Raw genomic sequence first — 21,018 nt, forward strand, 5'->3', positions numbered from 1 at the left:
CCCCCTGCCAGCGGCCGATTGACCGCAAATATGCAGGGGGCTGCATTGCACAAGCAGTTCACAAGAACTGCTTGTGCAATGATAAATGCCGGCAGCGTATGCTGTCGGCATTTATCGCTGTGCGACGGACATGATACTTTACATCGTATCATGTCCGCTCGCACTTTCATAAATCGGCCCCTTGGTATTTACATAGAAGACAAAGATCCACTTTGCTTTAAATCATTTTGTTTCAATTGTAATAAAGTGACCGTAACACAAGAAAACAAAATACTTCTGAGTAGATGTGTGTATTCAGAGGTTTCAGATGCCTCTGAATGCTGAAGAAGGCAGCTGCCCATGGCATTAGTCTATTTCAGAGACAGATTTATGCTTGTGAAAGTGCAAAACACTGTGAATATGCACAGATCTTAGTGTACTGCACTTTTACAAGAATAAATCCTGCCCTCCGAAAAGAGCGGAATGCCATGAGTGTCCGCCTTCTGGATTCTGAGGCATCCGAAACCTCCGAATGCACATGTCTACTTCTGTGAAATATTATGTGTTTGTTATGCAATAAATCATCCAATTAGGTAACTGCAAGTTGCAGGTTAATGAATAATAAACTCCAAATTTTTGATTGAAGCATTTCCTTCTAAATACAGGGAGAGTCCACAGCTGCATTCATTACTTGTGGGAATACAGAACCTGGTCACCAGGAGGAGGCAAAGACACCCCAGCCATAGGCTTAAATTCTTCCACCACTTCCCTCATCCCCCAGTCATTCTTTGCCTTTCATCAAAGGAGGTTAGCAGAGAAGTGTCATATTAACAGCTCCTTAAGCAGTCAGCATTGACAAGTTTTGCTGCTTGCTTTCTTCACTCAAGTCCATGGCCTCTATGTATGAAGCCGTCTACTTAGCTGCATTCGCCGGCCCAATACGTTCGCCTAAGCTCGCCTACCATCGCCGCCGCAGACCTGAATACGTTCGCCAAAGTTATCAAAAAAGCTGTCAAGAAGACGCGCATCAAGTACGGAGCGATGAGCAGCGGACTGTTGTTAACTGACAGTCATCGATCTCGCTGCTCATCGGCTTCTTTGCAGCTTTTTTGATAGCCTGTCACTAAGCACCCACACTAAACTACACTGTTTTACCCCCTAAACCGCCACTTCCGGAGCCCCCCACAACTAAATAAAGTTATTACCCCCTAAACCGCCGCTCCTGGACCCCGCCGCAACTATAATAAATGTATTAACCCCTAAACCGCCGCTCCCGGACCCCGCCGCAACTATAATAAATGTATTAACCCCTAAACCGCCGCTCCTGGACCCCGCCGCAACTATAATAAATGTTTTAACCCCTAAACCGCCGCTCCCGGACCCCGCCACCTCCTACATCATACCTATTAACCCCTATCCTGCCCCGACTACACCGCCGCCACCTATATTCAAGTTATTAACGCCTATCCTGCGGATCCCGGACCCTGCCCCAACTAAATAAATTGTTTAACCCCTAAACCGCCAGACCCGGACCCCACCGCCACCTATATTAAACTTATTAACCCCTAAACCTAAGTCTAACACTAACACCCCCCTAACTTTAATATTATTTTAATAAATCTAAATCAAATTTACTATTATTAACTAAATTATTCATATTTAAAACTAAATACTTACCTGTAAAATAAACCCTAATGTAGCTACAATATAACTAATAATTATATTGTAGCTATTTTAGGATTTATATTTATTTTACAGGCAACTTTGTATTTATTTTAACTAGGTACAATAGCTATTAAATAGTTATTAACTATTTAATAGCTACCTAGTTAAAATACTTACAAAATTACCTGTAAAATAAATCCTAACCTAAGTTACAATTAAACCTAACACTACACTATCATTAAATTAATTAAATAAATTACCTACAATTACCTAAAATTAAATTAAATAAACTAATCTATAGTACAAAAAACCCCCCACTAAATTACAGAGAATAAAAAAGAATTACAAGAAGTTTAAACTAATTACACCTAATCTAATCCCCCTAATAAAATAATAAAGCCCCCCAAAATAAAAAAAATGCCCTACCCTATTCTAAATTACCAAGTAACCAGCTCTTTTACCAGCCCTTAAAAGGGCTTTTTGCGGGGCATTGCCCCAAAGTAATCAGCTCTTTTACCTGAAAAAAAAATACAACCCCCCAAACATTAAAACCCACCACCTACATACCCCTGCTCTAACCCACCCAATCCCCCCTTAAAAAAACCTAACACTAACCCCCTGAAGATCTCCCTACCTTGAGTCGTCTTCACCCAGCCGAGCCGAATTCTTCATCCAATCCGGGCGTTGTGGTCCTCCATCCAGGCGAAGTCTTGATCCAAGCGGCAAAGAAGAGGTCCTCCATCCGGGCGATGTCTTCCTCCAAGCGGCATCTTCTATCTTCTTTCTTCCGGCTCCATCTTCAGACCGCCGACGCGGAACATCCACCTTACCCGATGGACTAACGACGAATGAAGGTTCCTTTAAGGGACGTCATCCAAGATGGCGTCCCTCGAATTTCAATTGGCTGATAGGATTCTATCAGCCAATCGGAATTAAGGTAGGAAAAATCTGATTGGCTGATTCAATCAGCCAACCATATTGAAGTTCAATCCGATTGGCTTATCCAATCAGCCAATCGGATTGAGTTTGCATTCTATTGGCTGTTCCAATCAGCCAATAGAATGCAAGCTCAATCCGATAGGCTGATTGAAGATGGAGCAGGAAGAAAGAAGATAGAAGATGCCGCTTGGAGGAAGACATCGCCCGGATGGAGGACCTCTTCTTTGCCGCTTGGATCAAGACTTCGCCCGGATGGAGGACCACATCGCCCGGATTGGATGAAGAATTCGGCTCGGCTGGGTGACTCAAGGTAGGGAGATCTTCAGGGGGTTAGTGTTAGGTTTTTTTAAGGGGGAATTGGGTGGGTTAGAGTAGGGGTATGTGGGTCATGGGTTTTAATGTTGGGGGGGTTGTATTTTTTTTTTCAAGTAAAAGAGCTGATTACTTTGAGGCAATGCCCCGCAAAAAGCCCTTTTAAGGGCTGGTAAAAGAGCTGGTTACTTGGTAATTTAGAATAGGGTAGGGCATTTTTTTATTTTGGGGGGCTTTATTATTTTATTAGGGGGCTTAGATTAGGTGTAATTAGTTTAAACTTCTTGTAATTCTTTTTTATTTTCTGTAATTTAGTGGGGGGGGGTTGTACTATAGATTAGTTTATTTAATTTTAGGTAATTGTTGGTAATTTATTTAATGAATTTATTGATAGTGTAGTGTTAGGTTTAATTGTAACTTAGGTTAGGATTTATTTTACAGGTAATGTTAACTAGGTAGCTATTAAATAGTTAATAACTATTTAATAGCTATTGTGAGGAATAGAAGAAAATAGAGGGGCGCCTCATGTGTAGGATCAACAGATATAAAAATCAGTAATAACAGTAGTAGAGCCAAATGGGTACTCACACACTTCACAAGCACACCAATGTGCTGGTAGTAGCAGGCTGCAGATTCAAATAGGTGTGGCAGCTCACCTCTCAGGTAGTACTGTGATGCTGGAGATGGAAAAGGAGACACAGAAAAAAAGCACTACATGTGCAGACTGTTAAAAATATAACAAACAATATTTTCAGTGGTACAGATGGTTACTCACATACCCCATGAGCACACTTATGTGCTGGTAGAAACAAGCTGCAAATTTTAGGCAGGTGTAGCAGCTCACCCCAGATCAGATTTCTTAATGCTGTAATTAAATGGCTCCAATAGGTAACACAAAGTCCCAAAAAGGTAGAGAGACTCTTATGTATCAGCAGGGCAGTAGGTAGGTAAAGATATCCACTCAAAGGCGTATTTCCAGTAAAATACAAATATTTATTAAAAACAAAAGTTAAAAAACACAACAGAACAATTGCTGTGTTAGGTGGATAAAAAAGGGGTTAACAGTGGCCCCAATAATGCAACGCGTTTCTCGGTTTTGCACTGTTTCATCAGGCATAAAATTGTTCTTAACTAATAGCTATTGTACCTAGTTAAAATAAATACAAAGTTGCCTGTAAAATAAAAAAAATCCTAAAATAGCTACAATATAATTATTAGTTATATTGTAGCTATATTAGGGTTTATTTTACAGGTAAGTATTTAGTTTTAAATATGAATAATTTAGTTAATAATAGTAAGTTTGATTTAGATTTATTAAAATAATATTAAAGTTAGGGGGTGTTAGTGTTAGTGTTAGACTTATGTTTAGGGGTTAATAAGTTTAATATAGGTTGCGGCGGGGTCCGGGAGCGGCGGTTTAGGGGTTAAACATTTAATTTAGTTGTGGCGGGTTCCGGGAGCGGCGGTTTAGGGGTTAATGAGTTTAATGTAGGTTGCGGCGTTATAGTGGGGGGGGCAGGATAGGGGTTAATAACTTTAATATAGGTGGCGGCGTGGTCCGGGAGCGGCGGTTTAGTGGTTAAACAATGTATTTAGTTGCGGCGGGGTCCGGGATCCGCAGGATAGGGGTTAATAAGTTTATGTAGGTGACGGCGGTATAGGGGGCGGCAGATTAGGGGTTAATATGTGTAATGTAGGTGGCGGCAGGGTCTGGGAGCGGCGGTTTAGGGGGTAATAAATTTATTTATTTGCGGCGGTGTAGGGGGCGGCAGATTAGGGGTGACTCGGGGTACATGTTAGGGTGTTAGGTGTAGACGTTTCCCATAGGAATCAATGGGATATCCGGCAGCAGCGAACATGAGCTTTCGCTATGGTCAGACTCCCATTGATTCCTATGGGATCCGCCACCTCCAGGGCGGCGGATTGAAATCCAGGTACGCTGGCCCGGAATAGTGCTGAGCATACCTGGTAGTAGTTTGATAACTACCAAAAGTAGTCAGATTGTGCCGATCTTGCGTTCGGAACATCTGTAGTGACATAACCATCGATCTGTGTCGGACTGAGTCCGGCGGATCGAAGCTTACCTCACTATATTCTACTTTTGCCGGGCAGTAGGGGTTGATAACTAAGGCGAATCAGCCTTGCCACAAATACGCTGCGGAATTCCAAGCGTATTTGCGGTTGACGGCTTGATAACTAGAGGCCCATGTCAGAAGCGCTGCTACAATCTGTCAAACTTGAAGGACCGTGTCGCTTTTCCACGACATAGATTCCGGTAAGATTGTTTCATTTTTTACACACATGTTAACGATATAAGACAATGTCTCAGTGGAACTCCTTTATCTTTATGGAATCAAGGGTTAATATCTCCTGAGGGGGATTATTGAACAGTGGGTCTTGTTAATCATGTTTGTTATGTGATGTTGACTGCGTATGTGTAGGAGACATTTTGGGCTCATAGGCTGATACGGAACATGCAGCTTATAGAGCTCCGCAGTTTTATTAAGCCGTCGCGCATTTCATTTGCAGGGGCGGTCCTGCATGAGGCACCATGTGACTGGGAGTAGTCACGTTTTGTTCTCCATTTCCGATTCCTGATCAAGTGGCTGCGGAGAAGAGTTAATTTCTCTACCTATCTGGGTCATAGGAGGTGGTGAGTGCCCCAGCTATTGGGGGTTTAAGGTGCCAGTTGTTTTTTTGGCTAAAAATTTTAATTCTAATTAAGGGGGATTCTTCTGATACAGATTTTGATTCCTGAGTATGTTGTGAGGAGGCCTGGGTAGACCAGCCCATTCAATTATGTTCCGTATGCCGCAATAGGGTGTTCTTCAAACAATGTTGAGATGTTAGAGAGCACTGAGCCGTCTACCTCTGAGGATTCCTCGTCCCGTGAGGTGCTTTCCCTAGAATCTTTTCCTACACATGCAGTTCCCCTAAGTATCATTAATCCTTCGTCTGAGGGAGACTTTTTTCCACCGGAGTTTACTGCGCGTTTTCGCATGGTCATCTCTATGGCTTTAGTGAGTTTGCCTCTTCCTGCTACGTGCAAGCGAAGGGTTAATCTGTGCTCTCCTACCCATGGGCCGTCGTGTAAAATGACGATTGTGGCCGATCAGTCATCTGGGGATGCGGTTCCCTCTGAGGCTTCAGAGGTCGAACCTCCGGGGTCGGAGTCGCCTTATTTGACTCCTCCGACTGAGGGGGATTTGTCATTTAGATTTAGAATGGCATGCCTGCGTTTACTTCTGAGAGAGGTTTTGGCGATGTTAGAGGTTCCCAGTCCTGATCCGTCAGGTGAATCTCAGTCCTCTAAATCAGATAACGATCTTGATTAGACGAGTGGAGAGGGTTGGATCCTCTTTTTTTATCGTCTATATGTATATAGTTATAGAATCACAGTCCCGAGCTCTAGGGGGGTTGTGTTGTTTAACAGCAGGACCTGTTTGTTTTAGTTTGCACATCCTTTTTGAAGTCCCTTTTTGTGCGTCTATTTTTTGTGCGTCTAACTATTTAATTTCTGATCCTTTTCGGATAGTTTTTGTTTTAGAGCTCGGGGTTCTTGTGGAAACTCTTTTTAGGAAGAAGTTTTGTCACTTGGGTTGTATCGACTTTGATGGTCGTGATCGTTGGAGTCTTCAGATGGAAGCCTCTAGGTCTCTGTTTGGGGTGATGATTCCCTCGATTATCTAGAGATGAAAATTAAGCCTCAGATTTCCTTATTTTGTTCTCTGTTTCCTAGCACTGCTGGAACTTAAGAATTTGCCATTTGTTTATGTTTTTATGACAAGACGTGTCGTACCTTTGATGACGGGCAGGACCTGTTTTGGGTATCAGTTAAGTTTGTTCTTCCCTTCTACTCTAGAGAAGGAGCTCTTTCTAGTTATTCTGGTCCAGGCAGAGCAGGTCCATCTTTACCGAAGAACAGACAAGACCTGTCTTAGGTTCTTCTGGATGGGCACTTAATGCTGGATCATATGGGTCCGGGGGTCCCAGAGGCCGGAGTTTAGTTTTTCATTCCGTCTTTCTGGACTAGGTGACTTTTGGAGTCTTGTCCTAGTATTTTTCGCAGTGTCAGTATACTGTTGGTGACTGGTCCAATAAGGGGAGGGGTTTCCCATCCTTTTTGGGTCCGATGATTTTTAAGCAGAGCTTATTGGATCTCTTTGTTCAGGGAGAATACACGGTTCTCTCTACCTGGATTTAGGAAGAAGGATATCTTTCCTGTCTAGATCAGTCCAGGGTAGCCCAGTGGTTATCTCTGTGGCTTTGCAACTCGAAAGTTGATGGTTCAAATCCATCTGCTGATGCTGGATGTCTATTTAAAACGTCCTTGTTTAATCCGGGCCGGTTCTAGGGACCGTTTTCTTCAGGAACCTTGCTTGGATCTTAAGTTTTTTTTGTGGGATCTGGGGTTAATGTGGCAGTAGCCTGTTTATAGGTATTGTGGTGGCTCCCGAGTCTAGGCGGTCCTGGTTTTTACAGAGTCTGTAGACCTTTTGGGATTTGCTTCTTGCCAGTTCCATCCTCAGAGATGGACCTAGACCTGAGTCCTGGTGTTGGCACCAGGTTGGATCCTTTGGATGTGGCTTGGTCTTTCAGACAGGAAGACTCTTTGCCTTAGAGCTTACGAAGTTAGAATACTTCATCGGGTTCTGCCCCCAAATTCACATTCAGGCCTTCATTGGCGCTGTGGTGGGGGGTGATGGATTCAGGCCAGGCCGAGTCTTCGACATAGCATTGGGTTTTTGGTCTCTGTCTTAGCAGTCTTTTTGGACTATCGGTTGGGGAATCGCTCTCCAATGTTCGGTCCAGATCTCCCGGTATTGGGTATTTTATCCTAGTCCCCCGGGTAGTTTTGTCTTGGTCTCTTCCCTGTCAGCAGGGTGAGAGGGTTTTCCTGGTGAGCGAAATCCCATAGTGTAGTGGTTATCATGTCTGCTTAACACGCAGAAGGTCCTGGGATCATGACCCAGTGGGACTAGTGCAGTGCCTTTGAGCTGCACAAGAGGAATTGCTAAAAAGAAGAGTTCCTCCTGCGTAGACGGGAGGGCCTCGAATTTGGTGGTGGGCAGAGGCCCAATACGACCCTTGGCAGCAATCCATTCTCTGAGTGTGCTCTTCCGGAACGGATGTGCCTTACGATTATCCGTTTGATCTGTCTATCCAGAGTTTCAAATGTTTTCTGAGGAAAGCAGATTGAGTTTCACAGCTGAGGTCTGCTGAACTAAGTGGCCTAGGGGATTAGTTTCCGGCCTAGCAAGCTGTAGGCTTGGAGTTTGAATCCTGCTGAGGTAGTTTTCTTAATTCTGAGGAGGTTTATTTTAACCTTCTTCTTTTAGGTCATGTCACTCTTTTTCGAGAAAGGCTCAATCCTATCTGGAGTGGGCGTCAGTGAGACTGTTGCTCCATTTTTGCCCGAGAGTTTGTAATCACGTTATAGGCTTCGCTGCCATGAGAGTTCCCTTGTTGCAGGGATCTACCGGGTCAGGGTCTCTGTGCAGCTTGGGACCTTTTCTTCATATTGCAAGGGGTTGCTTGGACCTAGCTGAGAAAAGGTTTTTTCTGAAAGGTTTCCGGTCCTTTCCTTCAGCTCATACCTGGTTCCTCGTCACCTATTTTAGGCGTGGAGGACTCCCTCTTTTCTTGTCGAGAGGAGTTAGCTTGTCCTGACTCTCTTCTGGATCCTGGAGTATTCTTCTTCCCTTCCCCTCTAGAATGAGCTGGTGAAGGGCTTGTCTAACTAGTTCTTGTTCGAAGGGGCAGCCTGCAAAGATAGCCTGTTGGTTAGCTTAGCTGCCTGGCAGGCGCAAGGTTGCAGATGGTTACCACATGTGGTTCCTTTCTCTTGTATGTGTTTTGCAAGCAGTTTTTGCTCTCTGTTTGTGCTCAAGTTCCAGAGGTTCATTGTTCTTCCAGGTGTTCAGTTGTTTTTGTTAGGGCTGAGCCGGCAAGTCAATTCTTTGCTCCCTTTGGGGTTGGATTTTCTTCTTAAACTGGGAGAGTCCACAGCTGCATTCATTACTTTGGGAATTCAGAACCTGGCCACCAGGAGGAGGCAAAGACATCCCAGCCAAAGGCTTAAATACCTCCCCCACTTCCCTCATCCCCCAGTCATTCTTTGCCTTTCGTCACAGGAGGTTGGCAGAGAATTGTCGGAAGATTAAAGATAGTCTCTTATGGAGGGTAGTACTCTTCGGAATGGGACTGGAGTTTTAAGTAGTCCTGTCAGCCTCTCAGTGAGAGCTTGGATGAAAGTTAGAGTCTGGAGATGCAGGGAGAGTCTTTCTGCAAAACCATCCCGACTCATATTAACAGCTCCTTAGCAATCAATGTTGACGAGTTTCGCTGCCTGCTTTATTCGCTCAAGTCCATGTCTAAAGCGAGGCTACTATCTATCACACTTGAAGGGCCGTGTTCCGGTTCCACGGTGTAGATTCCGGTAAGATCATTTCATTTTACTTAAGATGTGTGAAGTGTAAAGTAAATGAAGAAGTCAGGGTCTCAGTGGGACTCCTTTATCTTATGGAATCAAGGGTAAATATCTCCTGAGGGGGCTTATTTAACAGGGGGAATTTAATCATGTTTGTTATGTGATTCTGTCTGCTAATGTGTAGTGATATTTGGGCTCGTGGCTATATTGGAACATAACAGCCTTTTTTTGACAGGCTACGCAGCCCTTGTGGCTTTGGCGTGTTTTAAGTTGGCCTGCACAGTGTATCTTGTGACCGGGCGGGGTCATGCTTCTAGTCACCATTTCCGTATTCCTGACTGTGTGGCGATGGAGAGAGTCTGTTTCGCTAGTTGCCTGGGTCTTATGAGGTGGTGAGTGCCCCATCTATTGGAGGTGTAAGGTGCCGTTTTATTTTTTCTTTCCTATCCATAATTTCTATCCTAGTTATGGAAGACTCTGATTTTTTGGAGACAGATGTCTGATTCAGATTCTACTTCTTGCGAAGAGTATGAAATGGCCCATGTAATCCATGCTCATCAGTTATGTTCCGCATGCCGCTTTAGAGTGCTCTGTTCTCCCAATCCAGGGAACTTAGAATCCGTCAAGCCATCTGTCCCTGGGGGCCCCATATCCCGTGTGGCGAGTACCCTAGGACCTTCTTTGGTTACACAAGCAGGAGTCCCTAATGCCATTACCCCTTCTCCAGAAGGCGGCTTGTTTCCTCCAGAGGTTACGGCACGGTTCCGCATGGCCATTTCTTTGGCATTGGCGCAATTACATCTTCCAGGGAGGGAGGCGTTAGTAAGATTCTGTCCATGTTCGGTGAACCAGGGCTCGTCAGGCGAGGGATCGTCTGGGTCAGATAAGCCCTCTGGGGTAGCGGTTGCCTCTGAGGCTTCAGGGACCCAATACTCGGGATCGGGTCGTCAGTTCCCCCAGCAGAGGTAAGTCTTGCTTTTCATTATAGACTGGCGCGCCTTCGTGTCCTGCTGCAGCATGTTTTGGCAGTGCTGGAGGATCCCAGCCCGGAGGGGTTGAGGGCTCCTCGGTCTTCCGCTCCGGATGGCAAGCTGGGTTAGACGTGGGGGGATGAAGTTAATCTCCTTGCTGTCTTCGATTTATCTTTTACTTTGGGGTATCTTATTCCAGTTCTAAGCTTTGGGGAATGGGATCTCTGACGGCTGGCCCTGTCAGTGTAACCATTTTTCTTGGGCGTTCACCTGTGAGTGCTGCCCTCTTTTTAAGCCGGGTTAGGATGTATTTGTTTGTTTTTTGGAAGCTCATGTTTGTTATACTTTCTCCGTTGGGAAACATCTCTTCTCTGGAATTCGATACTAGCGATTTTGTGGTCGCTTGGACACTTCTGCGGAAGTTGTATGTTAAGATATTATTTGCATAGTCTTAAGTTTTATCGATCCCTTCTAGGGTTTCAACATGTCTGTGACCTGGTTCCGTTCCGGAATGACCTCTGTAGCAGGCTGGTCCTGGTAGGTCGCTGTTTTCTGTTCCTTAAGGGTCTATACCATCCACGTGGTGCTGGGATATCTGGTTGACCTGGTTGGGTGGTGAGTTTTCTCCCAGAAGAGGGGTTTATTATACTTGGGTTCCTCCTTCAGCACGATGTATTCCCTGTAAATAGGGATTTCCAGGGAGAGGAACTCCATGAGAGTTTTATTTTTTCTTTTAAGTCTCTGCCCTTGACGGGACTAAGAGAGGCAGCCTTTTGTTTATGACGTCAGGCTGGTTCTCTTTGTTTCTTTTTGGGTGGGGCATCAAGGGGTTTGTTCAGTCCTCTTGGTCCTGTTCCTGTTTGTTGGGCCTGGACGGCTCCTGCTAAGATGCACTCCGAAGGTCTTTGACCTCGGAGCTAGTTCTCTCCATTTCCATTTGGGCTGGAGTTTTAGACGTCTACTTAACTTGGAGTACCAGGTTGGAGGGGGGGGGGGGTTATCCCTCCTATGGTATTGCTTTTATTGATTTGCTCTTTTCTCTTGTTAAGTGTATCCAGTCCACGGATCATCCATTACTTATGGGATATTCTCCTTCCCAACAGGAAGTTGCAAGAGGATCACCCAAGCAGAGCTGCTATATAGCTCCTCCCCTCACATGTCATATCCAGTCATTCTCTTGCAAGCCTCAACCAAGATGGAGGTCGTGAGAGGAGTGTGTGGTGTTTTATACTTAATTATTTATTCAATCAAAAGTTTGTTATTTTTAAATGGCACCGGAGTGTGCTGTTTATCTCAGGCAGTATTTGGAAGAAGAATCTGCCTGCGTTTTTCTATGATCTTAGCAGAAGTAACTAAGATCCATTTGCTGTTCTCACACATTCTGAGGAGTGAGGTACTTCAGAGGGGGAATGGCGTGCAGTTTTTCCTGCAAATAAGGTATGTGCAGTAAAATATTTTTCTAAGGAATGGAATTGACTAAGAAAATACTGCTGATACCGAAGTAATGTAAGTAAAGCCTTTAATGCAGTGATAGCGACTGGTATAAGGCTTATTAATAGAGATACATACTCTCATAAAAATGTGTTTTAAAACGTTTGCTGGCATGTTTAATCGTTTTCTAACGTACATTGGTGATAAAACTGTAATGTTAGTATAGCCTTAAATGCAGTGAAAGCGACTGGTATCAGGCTGATTAATAGAGATACATACTCTTATAAAAATGTGTTTTAAAACGTTTGCTGGCATGTTTAATCGTTTTTTGACATATTTTTGGTGATAAAACTTATTGGGGTCTAATTTTTCCACATGGCTGGCTTAAATTCTGCATAGAAGCAGTTAACTGAGGTTTCTCACTGTTGTAATATGAGTGGGAGGGGCCTAATTTAGCGTTTTTTTGCGCAGTTAAAATTACAAAATGAATCATCCAGATTCCCTCAGCAGTCCCATGATTACTACAGGACATCTCTAAAGGGCTAAAAAGACTTCCAAAATCGTTTATAGGGAAGGTAATCCACAGCTCAGCTGTGGCAGTTTTGTTGTATCTGTTTAAAAACGTCTATGTCGTTTTTTGTATCTGTTTTTTTGCATTAAGGGGTTAATCATCCATTTGCAAGTGGGTGCAATGCTCTGTTACCTTATTACATATACTGTAAAAATTTCGTTTGATTTACTGCCTTTTTTCACTGTTTTTCAAATTTTGACAAAATTTGTTTCTCTTAAAGGCACAGTAACGTTTTTTATATTTGCTTGTTAACCTGATTTAAAGTGTTTTCCAAGCTTACTAGTCTCATTATTAGTCTGTTCTAACATGTCTGACATAGAGGAAGCTCTGTGTTCATTATGTTAACTTTAAAAGCCATGGTGGAACCCCATCTTAGGATGTGTACCAGATGTACTGATTTCATGTTAAACTATAAAGATCATTTTTTGTCTTTAAAAACATTATCACCAGAGGATTCTGTCGAGGGGGAAGTTATGCCGACTAACTCTCCCCACGTGTCAGACCCTTTGACTCCCGCTTTAGGGACTCACGCTCAAATGGCGCCAAGTACATCAAGGGCGCCCATAGCGTTTATTTTACCAGAGGATTCTGTCGAGGGGGAAGTTATGCCGACTAACTCTCCCCACATGTCAGATCCTTCGACTCCCGCTTCAGGGACTCACGCTCAAATGGCGCCATGTACATAAAGGGCGCCCATAGCGTTTATTTTACAAGACATGGCAAAGGTTGTGAATAATACACTGGCAGCGGTATTAGTCAGACTTCCTGAAATTAAAGGAAAGCAAGATAGCTCTGGGGGTAGTTACAGAGCATACAGACGCTTTAAGAACCATGTCTGATTCTGTCTCATAATATGCAGAAGCTGGGGAGCTTCGGTCTGTGGGTGATATTTTTGACTCAGGGAAGATGATTTAACCTGATTCTGATATTTCTACATTTAAAATTTATGCTTGAGAACCTACACTTGTTGCTCAGGGAGGTTTTAGCTGCTCTGATTGACTGTGTACAATCGCAGTGCCAGAGAAATTGTGTAGAATGGATAAATACTATGCAGTGCCGGTGTGTACTGATGTTTTTCCAATACCTAAAGAGGTTTACTAAAATTATTAATTAGGAATGGGATAGACCAGGTGTGCCGTTCTCTTCCCCTCCTATTTTTAGAAAAATGTTTCTAATAGTTGCCACCACACGGGACTTATGGCAGACAGTTCCTAAGGTGGAGAGAAGAGTTTCTACTCTAGCTAGCGTACCACTTCCCTGTCGAGGACAGTTGTGCTTTTTTAAATCAAATGGATAAAAAATTAGAGGGTTACCTTAGGAAAATGTTTATTCAACAAGGTTTTATCCTGCAGCCCCTTGCATGCATTGCTTTTGTCACTGCTGCTGCGGCGTTCTGGTTTGAGTCTCTGGATGAGGCTTTACAGGTAGCGACTCCATTGGATGAATACTCGACAAGCTTAGAGCACTTAAGCTAGCCAATTCCTTTGTTTCTGATGCCTTGTTTTTTTTGACTAAACTAACGGCTTAGAATTCTGTTTTTACTATGCTGGCGCGCACAGCGCTATGGCTTATATTATGGTCAGCTGTCGTGACTTTACTAAATAAGCTACTTAACTTCCCTTCAAGGGGCAGACCCTATTCGGCCCTGGTTTGAAGGAGATTATTGCTAATATCACTGGAGGAAAAGGTAATGCCCTTCCTCAGGACAGGTCCAAATCAAGGGCCAGAAAGTCTAATTTTCGTGCCTTTCGAAACTTCAAGGCAGGCGTGGCATCAATTTCCTCTAAGGCAAATCAAGAGGGAACTTTTGCTCAGTCCAAGACGGTCTGGTGACAACCGGACCTGGAACAAAGATAAGCAGGCCAAGGAGCCTGCTGCTGCCTCTAAGACAGCATGTAGAACGGCTCCCTATCCGGTAACGGATCCTGTAGGGGGCAGACTTTCATTTTTCGCCCAGGCGTGGGCGAGAGAGAGAGGCCCAGGATCCCTGGGCATTGGAAATTATATCCCAGAGATATCTTCTGGATTTCAAAGCTTTCCCCCCCCCAAAAAAAGGGGAGATTTCACCTTTCACAATTATCTGCAAACCGAATAAAGAAAGAGGCATTCTTACACTGTGTACGAGAACCATCCAGTTCCAGGGGAGGAACAAGGATAGAATTTTTACTCAAATCTGTTTGTGGTTCCCAAGGAGAGGGAACCTTCAGATCTATTTTGGATCTAAAGATCTTAGTCAAATTCCTTAGAATTCCATCATTTAAGTTGGAAACTATTCATACCATCTTAACTATGATCCAGGAGAGTCAATAGAGGACTACAATGGATTTGAAGGATGCTTATCCTCACATTACGATGCATAAAGATCACCATCGTTTTTCATGTTTGCCTTTCTAGACAGGCATTACCAGTTTGTAGCTCTTTCCTTTGGGTTAACTACAGTCCCAAGAATCTTTATGGAGGTTCTGGGGTCGCTTTGGCGGTCCTTAGGCCGCGGGGCATAAAAATAGCCCCTTATTTAGACGACATCCTGATACAGGCATCAAACATCCAAGTTGCCAAGTCTCATACGGACGTAGTACTGGCATTTCTGAGATCGCATGGGTGGAAAGTGAACAAGGAAAGAGTTCTCTATCCCCAATCTCAAGGGTTTCCCTTCTAAGGATTCTGATAGATTTTGTAGAAATGAAAATTTACCTGACGGAGTCCAGGTTGTCAAAGTTTCTAAATTTCTGCCGTGTTCTTCATTCCATCCGCGCCCTTTGGTGGCTCAGTACATGAATGTAATCGGCTTAATGGTAGCGGCAAGGGACATAGTATCGTTTGCACGCCTACATTTCAGACCACTGCAACTATGCATGCTCAGTCAGAGGAAAGGGGATTACACGGATTTGTTCTCCTGTTAAATCTGGACCAAGAGATCAGAGATTCTCTTCTCTGGTGACTATCTCGGGTCCATCTGTCCAAGGGTATGACCTTCCGCAGGTCAGATGGGACTATTGTTACAACAGATGCCAGCCTTTTAGGTTGGGATACAGTCTGGAACTCTCTGAAGGCTCAGGGATAGTGGACTCAGGAGGAGACCCTCCTTCTAATGAATATTCTGGAACTGGGAGCGATATTCCATGCTCTTCAAACTTGGCCTCAGTTAGCAACTCTGAGGTACATCATATTTCAGTCGGACAATATCACGACTGTGACTTTCATCATCCATCAAGGGGGAACAAAGTTCCCTAGCGATGTTAGAAGTCTTAAAATAATTCACTGGACAGAGACTAACTCTTGTCTATCAGCTATACATATCCCAGGTGTTGAGAACTGGGAGACGGATTTTCTAAGTCGTCAGACTTCTCATCCGGGGGAGTGGGAATTCCCTCCGGAGGTATTTGCACAAGATCAAGCAGGAGAGTGCTTGGCGTTTTTTTTTTACAGCGCCTGCGTGGCCACGCAGGACCTGGTATGCAGATCTGGTGGACATGTCATCCTTTCCACCACGGTCTCTGCTTCTGAGACAGGACCCTCTACCTCAGGGTCCTTTCATCCATCTAAATATAACTAATCTGAGTTGGACTGCCTGGAGACTGAACGTTTGATGATATCATCAGTCATTGATACCTTAATACAGGCATGAAAACCTGTCTCTAGGAAAAATTAACATAGATATGGTGTAAATATCTTATTGTTATGAATCCAAGGGTTACTCATGGAGTAAAGTCTGGATTCCCAGGATATTATCTTTTCTCCAAGATGATTTTGAGAAAGGGTTGTCAGCTAGTTCCTTAAAAGGACAGATTTCTACTGTCTATTCTTTTGCTCAAGCGTCTGGCAGGTATTCTAGATGTTCAGGCTTTTGGTCAGGCTTTGGTTAGAACCAAGCCTGTGTTTAAAACTGTCGCTCCGGCATGGAGCTTAAACCTGGTTCTTAAGGTTCTTCAAGGAGTTCCGTTTGAACCTTTTCATTCCATAGATATCAAACCTTTATCTTGGAAAGTTCCTTCTTGGTAGCTATTTCCTCGGCTCGTAGAGTCTCCGAGTTATCTGCGTTACAATGTGATTCTCCTTATCTGGTCCTCCGTACGGATAAGGTAGTCCTGCGTACCAACCTGGGTTTTTACCTAAGGTGGTATCTAACAAGAATATCACTCAAGAGATTGTTGTTCCGTTCTTGTATCCTAATCATTCTTCAAAGAAGGAACGTCTATTACACAATTTGGACGTGACTTGTGCTTTAAGGTTTTACTTACAAGCTACTACAGATTTTCAGGAGTGCAGTCTGCACTCGGTGTGAGTTATGGGTTCTGCTCCGTCTTCGAGGTTGTCTTTGGATTGAATCTTGGTCCTTGGACTTTGTCCAGATTGGGGTAGAGGGTTAATTCCCTATCTTAATTCTGGTAGGTTGTTGTAGTTTATCTCTATTCATTTTTCTTTGTCTTGCTGCAACTTGCGGGTGTGCTCGATTTTGCAGGGGTTCCATTTTTACCCTAGTTGCTGAGATTTTAGATCTCTTATTTCTTTTTCCTTTCTGGGAATAGGAGGAATTAGTACGGGCTTGGAGCCGGCGGGACTTGTCTCTTCGGTGGCTTTGTGCTTGGTGGAATCTAGTACCTTTGAGTCTGGGCTTTGCTGGATTTAACTGTTGGGCAGTTACTTAGTCCTTTCAGTTCTTTTTGTTCTGCTCGGTATAGCAGTTGTTGATTGGTTTGAGTAATTTCAGGCTGTGGTGCCCTTGCGAATGGGGCGCCTTGTCTACCCGCCCTTTTTTGCATTCAGTGTCCTCTATAGCTTAGGTATTGTTTTCCAAAAGTAATGAATGGACTCTCCCCATTTAAGAAGAAAAACATAAATTATGCTTACCTGATAATTTTCTTTTCTTCTGATGGGGATAGTCAACAGCTTCACGCCCACGTTTTTTATGTGGGGCGGCCATATTTTAATTTATTCTTCTGGCACCTTTTTTTCACCCTGATATTTCTTCTACTGTTCCTTTTTCCCTTGACAGAATGACTGGGGGATGAGGGAAGTTGGGGAGGTATTTAAGCCTTTGGCTGGGGTGTCTTTGCCTCCTCCTGGTGGCCAGGTTCTGAATTCCCAAATGTAATGAATGCAGCTGTGGGCTCTCCCCATCAGAAGAAAAGAAAATAATCAGGTAAGCATAATTTATGTTTTATCCTTCAGGAGTTGCATCTGGTTACCTTTGTTACCTGTACAATTCTTATTCAAGGACCTCTTTCGTCTGTAGATTATTTTTCTACGTATCTTAGTTTCTGTGTTGCACTTTGCAATACATTCTTCCTTATTGTGGTCTCCTTTCTAATAAGGCTTTCCGAGTTTTTTCTCCCTAAGATTATCGTATTTCTTGTCCAAATGGGAAGAGGTTCTTCCTTTTTGAGAAATCTTACCTTGAGTTTTCTGTCAGTCTTCATCAGAATAGACAGTTTTTTCCTTTATGTTATCATATCTGGGGAGTACAAGGTTTTGGAAGCTGATAACTTCCTCCTTGCTGGTGGAGGAGTGTTTTTCGCTGGTTCTATGAGACAGAGGGACACAAGCCTCCTCAGAGGCTTATGGCTCAGTTCGAGTATAGTGGCATCTTTTTGGGTCTCTGACATGAGATCCTATGGTTCTGATTGTTTGGCGGCTACTTGGTCCTCCTAACATTCTTATCTTTTAATTTTTTGCTTCTGTCAAGGAAGCCTTGGGAGTTTGGGTTTCTTGCAGGCTGTGGTGCCGCCTCTTATTTGTACCCTCCCGTTAGCATTCAGTGTCCTCTGTAGCTTGGGTATAATTTACCACAAGTAATGAATGCAGCTGTGGACTCTCCCTGTATTTAGAAGAAAAACATAAATTATGACTTACCAAGCTCTCCAGTGGGCGGCCCTAGGTTTAGTTGTTTTATTCTGGCACCTTTTTCACCCTGATATTTTCCTACTGTTCCTTGTTCCCTTGGCAGAATGACTGGGGGATGAGGGAAGTGGGGGAGGTATTTAAGCCTTTGGCTGGGGTGTCTTTGCCTCCTCCTGGTGGCCAGGTTCTGTATTCCCACAAGTAATGAATGCAGCTGTGGACTCTCCCTGTATCGAAGGAAAGGAAATTATCTGGTAAGTCATAATTTATGTTTTTATCAATAACCTTTGTGTTATCATTTAATTTTAACTCCCCATTGCCACTTACCCACTTAATGTTTCAGCTGCCCCTACTCTGTGGCAATTGTTTTACCCATATACCTTATGTTACAGCCGACCAAAAGCTTTACTACCCACTGCATTTACATCACATACTTTCAGCTATGGTTTAGAAAGTTAGATACATGCATGTGCTGTAGGTCATCTTCCCCTGGCAACAACGCATGCGTTTCCAGCATAGCAGTGTTTAAGTCCGCCATAGCAATGAAACGTTGTAGAGTAAAATGCAGCATGGGTCGAAAATAGATAATAACATGAGATTTTAAGGACATAAATTGTGATTCTATTATTAATAACATGCTTCACTTATATATTTGGACTTGAGTGTACCATTGACTCATAAATTGTAAAATACATTCACTATCCGTTGTTGACAAACAGTCATTCTTGTGTTTTTCTCTGTGAGCAAACAGAAAGATCTACATTACTCACACATCATCCAGCCTATAGGAAGCCTGTTTAGTAACAATCATTATTAATCCAATCAGATAATAAATGTATTAAAAAGTATAATTTTAAGGCTTTGAGGATGATGGGGCCAAAAGAGCTTGATGCCCTGTGTTTCTGGCGAGCCTTCAGGCTCGCCAGAAACACAAGTTATGAAGGCCGCTGCTCCATAACCTGTCCGTCTGCACAGAGGCGGCGGACAGACATCGCCGGAAATCAACCCGATTAAATAGATAGGGTTGATTGACACCCCCTGCTAGCGACCGATCGGCCACGAATCTGCAGGGGGCGGTAATACACCAGCAGTTCACAAGAACTGCTGTTGCAATGATAAATGTTGAGAGCGTATGCTGTCAGCATTTATCAATGTGCAGCGGACATGATGCGCAATATCGGATCATGTCCGCTCACATCATAATAAATAGGCCCTGATGTGTCTTTTACAGAATTGCCGGCTTCTTGGACAACTGGGAGCAACTAGAGACCTGGTTTTCAGTGAAACAAAATATTTTAGTCAAGGTAGATGGAGAAGTGGAAGAGGCTGTGCTGTGTAAGAAAATGGAAGAAGTATTTTTGACTGCAATGCACAGTAAAGAAAACAAAGGTATGATAAAACAGGTATTTTATTTGTGTGTTAAAAATGTATTTTGGGCTTCAAGAGCAATTTTTTTTAGAGCTTGGCTTAAAGGGATAGGAAAGTCAAAATTAAATTTCCATGATTCAGCACGTAATTGTAAGACACTTTTAAAATCAGTTCTATTTTCAAATGGGCTTTATTCTCTTGGTATCCCTTGTTGAAAAAGAATATGCACATATCCTACACTAGTGGGAGCTATCTGCTGATTGGTGCCTGCACACATTTGTCTCTTGTGATTGGCTAACTAGATGTGTTCAGCTAGCTGCCAGTAGTGCAATGCTGCTTCTTCAGCAAAGGATAACAAATAATGAAGCAAATTATTATTATTATCGGTTATTTGTAGAGCGCGAACAGATTCCGCAGCGCTAATATAAATTGGAAAGTTGTTTCAAATCATGTTGAAATCATAAAAGAAAATGTTGGGGTTTCCTGTCACTTTAAATACATTTCACTTTACAGTGGATAAACAGTTAACAGTTTAAATGTAATTCTAGTTTAATATTTATGTAGTTGAAAATATCTATAGAAAAGTTGCCTTTGAAATATAACCAAAGAATCTTAGTCGGCTACAACCCCATAATGATCACGGATTCATTTTGTTTTCTCTCTTAATGTATGTTTAATTGGAGCATTTTTACTTCCCAACAAATTAGCTCCATTATTAGTTTACATATCGATTGCTGTTAGTGGAAATAGAAGTACTGGTGAGCATTCTTAAATAATCTCACAAGTGCAGAGACCTTTAGATCATCCGGTCCCACAAGGGATTTGATTTTGCTTAGAGCAGTTTACTGGTAACTAAAGTTACCACTGGCATTCAGAATGGGCCATCCAAAAAGTTCTGGTGATAAATAGTACAACACACTTTGTCTCTCTTATTTACATGCCAATATCCTGGTTGTCAGAAAGATTTAAAGGGACATTCTACACCAGAATTTTTATTGTTTTAAAAGATAGATAATACCTTAATTACCCATTCCCCAGTTTTGCTTCCAACACAGTTATATTAATATACTTTTTACCTCTGTGATTACCTTGTATCTAAGCATCTTCTGACAGCCCCCTGATCACATGACTTTTTATTTATTACCTATTGACTTGCATTTTAGGTAATTGGTGCTGTGTTGTGCTGACTCTTAACATTGTGCTCACGCCCATGGATTTATTTATCTATATGGCCCACATGAACTAGCAGTCTCCTGTTGTGAAAAACAAATAAAACAGCATGTGATAAGAGGCTGTCTTTAGTGGCTTAGAAATAGGCAGAAATTTAGAGGTTTAAATATTTTAAAACATATTAATATGAAAATGTTGGTGTGCAAAACTGGGGAATGGGTAGTAAAGGCTAAATACAGGGAGAGTCCACAGCTGCATTCATTACTTGTGGGAACCAAAGGCTTAAATACCTCCCTCACTTCCCTCATCCCTTAGTCATTCTTTGCCTTTTGTCACAGGAG

The 21,018-nt window shown here is 43.0% G+C and overlaps 1 protein-coding gene across 1 annotated transcript in view; it reads left to right on the top strand.

Moving 5' to 3' along the window:
- Window positions 1–21,018, top strand: part of SPEF2 (sperm flagellar 2) — a 439,169-nt gene that overhangs the window by 237,541 nt on the left and 180,610 nt on the right. Inside the window, exon 18 of the mRNA XM_053699669.1 lies at window positions 19,371–19,528. Coding sequence (XP_053555644.1) covers window positions 19,371–19,528 — 158 coding nt within the window. The remainder of the gene's footprint in view (window positions 1–19,370; window positions 19,529–21,018) is intronic.

Source organism: Bombina bombina, chromosome 2 (assembly GCF_027579735.1).
Source record: "Bombina bombina isolate aBomBom1 chromosome 2, aBomBom1.pri, whole genome shotgun sequence".
NCBI lineage: Eukaryota > Metazoa > Chordata > Amphibia > Anura > Bombinatoridae > Bombina > Bombina bombina.